At 59.9% G+C, this 3,272-nt stretch overlaps 1 protein-coding gene across 1 annotated transcript; it reads left to right on the top strand.

Annotated features, from left to right (window-relative positions):
• Nucleotides 1-398: 398 nt before the first annotated feature.
• Nucleotides 399-3,272, top strand: LOC109738906 (phospholipase D alpha 1). The gene is made up of 2 exons (XM_045231598.2): nucleotides 399-2,478; nucleotides 2,566-3,272. Exons 1-2 carry the CDS (start codon nucleotides 1,287-1,289, stop codon nucleotides 2,997-2,999), a joined length of 1,626 nt encoding a protein of 541 aa, XP_045087533.2. The 5' UTR covers nucleotides 399-1,286; the 3' UTR covers nucleotides 3,000-3,272.

Here is a 3,272-nt window from a genome sequence, read left to right as displayed (position 1 = left end):
TCCTCAAACTAGTCAGAAATCAAAAAAAATTCTAGCCAATCTAGCGAGCTCATGAGCAACTTTATTTGCTTCTATATTACAATGTTCTCATGAGCAACCCTTGAGTGGCTTTTGAGATCGTGTTAGTGTAGAGGTGGGGTGCAAAAGAAATAATGTTTAGGGTACAAGGGTATCTCTAACGGGCCCCCTAAAATGGACATGGTATTCGTCCGCGGATAATGATACAGGAGTCGTCCATCCAACCGTGCCTGCAAACATTTTAAACAGGAATTGAACGATTTTCATGCAAACTGAATGATTTTCATTCATATCAGAGCAAAATCATTATATTTTTGCATATTTCAACTAAAAAAACGAGGTGAGACTTTTTTTAACCAATCTAAATGATTGTTGGCCATGGCGGCGTTCGTATCCCCGTGTCCAGCAACCTCACAGACGGCGCTGACTGCTTTTCCGCCATGACGGCGTTGGGCTCTGGTAGGATCGTCGTGTACATTCAGCGAATGTTTCGATGCTCATTTTCCAATGCTGGTAGATCTCTCTGTTGATTTATAAAAAATGGTGAGCAACAGCTGGTGGAGGGGATCGAGGACACGGTGGGCGTCGGCAAAGGCGCGAGCAAGCTCTACGCCACCGTCGGCCTTGGCAAGGCCCGCATCGGCCGCACTCGCACGCTGAACGACGAGTCGTCGACCCCGCGCTGGTTCGAGTCCTTCCACATCTACTGCGCGCACCTCGCCACCGACGTGCTCTTCACCATCAAGGGCAGCAGCACCATCGGCGCCTCCGTCGTGGGCACGGGCTACCTCCCCGTCCGCGACATCTACGGCGGCGACGAGGTCGAGCGCTGGCTCCCGCTCTGCGACGACAGCCGCAACCCCGTCGAGGGCGGCGGCAAGATCCACGTCAAGCTCCAGTACTTCGACATCTCCAAGGACCGGGCCTGGGGCCGCGGCATCCGCTCCGGGAAGAACCCCGGCGTGCCCTACACCTTCTTCTCCCAGCGCCAGGGGTGCAAGGTGACGCTGTACCAGGACGCCCACATCCCCGACGGCTTCATCCCCAGGATCCCGCTCGACGACGGCCGCTGCTACGAGCCGCACCGCTGCTGGGAGGACATCTTCGCCGCCATCAGCAATGCCAAGCACCTCATCTACATCACGGGATGGTCCGTGTACACGGAGATCGCGCTGCTCAGGGACGCCAACCGGCCCAAGCCGGCCGGCGGCGGCGTCACGCTCGGCGAGCTGCTCAAGAAGAAGGCCGGCGAGGGCGTCAGGGTCCTCATGCTGGTCTGGGACGACCGGACCTCGGTTGGGGTGCTCAAGAAGGACGGCCTCATGGCGACGCACGACGAGGAGACGATGAACTACTTCCAGGACACCGACGTGCACTGCGTGCTCTGCCCCCGGGACCCCGACGACTCCGGCAGCTTCGTCCAGGACCTGCAGATCTCCACCATGTTCACGCACCACCAGAAGACCGTCATCGTGGACCACGACATGCCCCAGAGCGGCGGCGGCCGGCGCCGGCGGATCCTCAGCTTCGTGGGCGGGCTTGACCTCTGCGACGGTCGCTACGACACGCCGTTCCACCCCCTGTTCGGGACGCTGGACGGCCCCCACCACGACGACTTCCACCAGCCCAACTTCGCGACGGCGGCGATCGCCAAGGGCGGGCCGAGGGAGCCGTGGCACGACATCCACTGCCGCCTCGAGGGCCCCGTGGCGTGGGACGTGCTCTACAACTTCGAGCAGCGGTGGCGCAAGCAGGGCGGCAAGGACCTGCTCGTCCAGCTCAGGGACCTCGCCGACGACATCATCCCGCCGTCGCCGGTGATGCACGCCGAGGACAGGGAGGCGTGGAACGTGCAGCTGTTCCGGTCCATCGACGGCGGCGCCGCCTTCGGGTTCCCGGACAACCCCGAGGACGCGGCGAAGGCGGGCCTGGTGAGCGGCAAGGACCAGATCATCGACCGGAGCATCCAGGACGCGTACATCTGCGCCATCCGGAGGGCCAAGAGCTTCATCTACATCGAGAACCAGTACTTCCTGGGGAGCTCCTACTGCTGGAAGCGCGACGGCATCGACCCCGACGACGTCGGCGCGCTGCACCTCCTCCCCAAGGAGCTGTCCATGAAGGTGGTGAGCAAGATCGAGGCCGGGGAGCGGTTCACCGTGTACGTGGTGGTGCCCATGTGGCCGGAGGGCATCCCAGCGAGCGGGTCCGTGCAGGCCATCCTGGACTGGCAGAGGAGGACCATGGAGATGATGTACAGCGACATCGCGCAGGCCATCCAGGCCAAGGGGATCGACGCCAAACCCAAGGACTACCTCACCTTCTTCTGCCTCGGCAACCGGGAGGCCAAGAAGTCCGGCGAGTACGAGCCGCCAGAGCAGGCCGAGCCCGACAGCGACTACCTCAAGGCGCAGCAGAACCGCCGGTTCATGATCTACGTCCACACCAAGATGATGATCGGTACGTTCGTACGACACATTCAGTTTGCTCTCCATGTTGGTAGACACATTTGGGCTGTTCTTGATCGTTCGTGTGTTTGATTGCCAGTGGACGACGAGTACATCATCGTGGGGTCGGCGAACATCAACCAGAGGTCCATGGACGGGGCGCGCGACTCGGAGATCGCCATGGGCGGGTACCAGCCGGGCCACCTGGCGACGAGCCGGCCGGCGAGGGGGCAGGTGCACGGGTTCAGGATGGCGCTGTGGTACGAGCACCTCGGCATGATGGACGAGGCGTTCCAGCGGCCGGAGAGCCTCGAGTGCGTGCACAAGGTGAACGCCATGGCCGAAAGGTACTGGGACCTCTACGCGGCCGACGGCCCAGAGCGCGACCTCCCCGGCCACCTCCTCACCTACCCTGTCAGCGTCACCGGCGACGGCTCGGTGACGCAGCTGCCCGGGGTGGAGTTCTTCCCGGACACCGAGGCGCGGATCCTCGGCGGCAAGTCCGACTACCTCCCGCCCATCCTTACCACGTAGAGGCACCTCTGTCTGCATCACGTTGCACCGATCAAATTCTTCCTTCTGTTTGGTTTTTCCTCTGAAGATTTGGTGTTTCTTCTGAAAACTCTGAATAAGAACAGCCCTAGATTGTGGTTTTCCTTTTTTTTTAGTGAATATAAGAAATGCACTACTTGCATGGTGCATGGTGATGGGTTTATCGTGATTGTAGGTTAATTTGTTAGTGCTAAATATTGGTGAGCTTAACTTGGTTTAATTCGTGCATTAGTGTCTGCCTGTTTTCTTTTGACA

Source organism: Aegilops tauschii, chromosome 1 (assembly GCF_002575655.3).
Source record: "Aegilops tauschii subsp. strangulata cultivar AL8/78 chromosome 1, Aet v6.0, whole genome shotgun sequence".
NCBI lineage: Eukaryota > Viridiplantae > Streptophyta > Magnoliopsida > Poales > Poaceae > Aegilops > Aegilops tauschii.
This window is presented reverse-complemented; position numbering and strand designations above follow the sequence as displayed.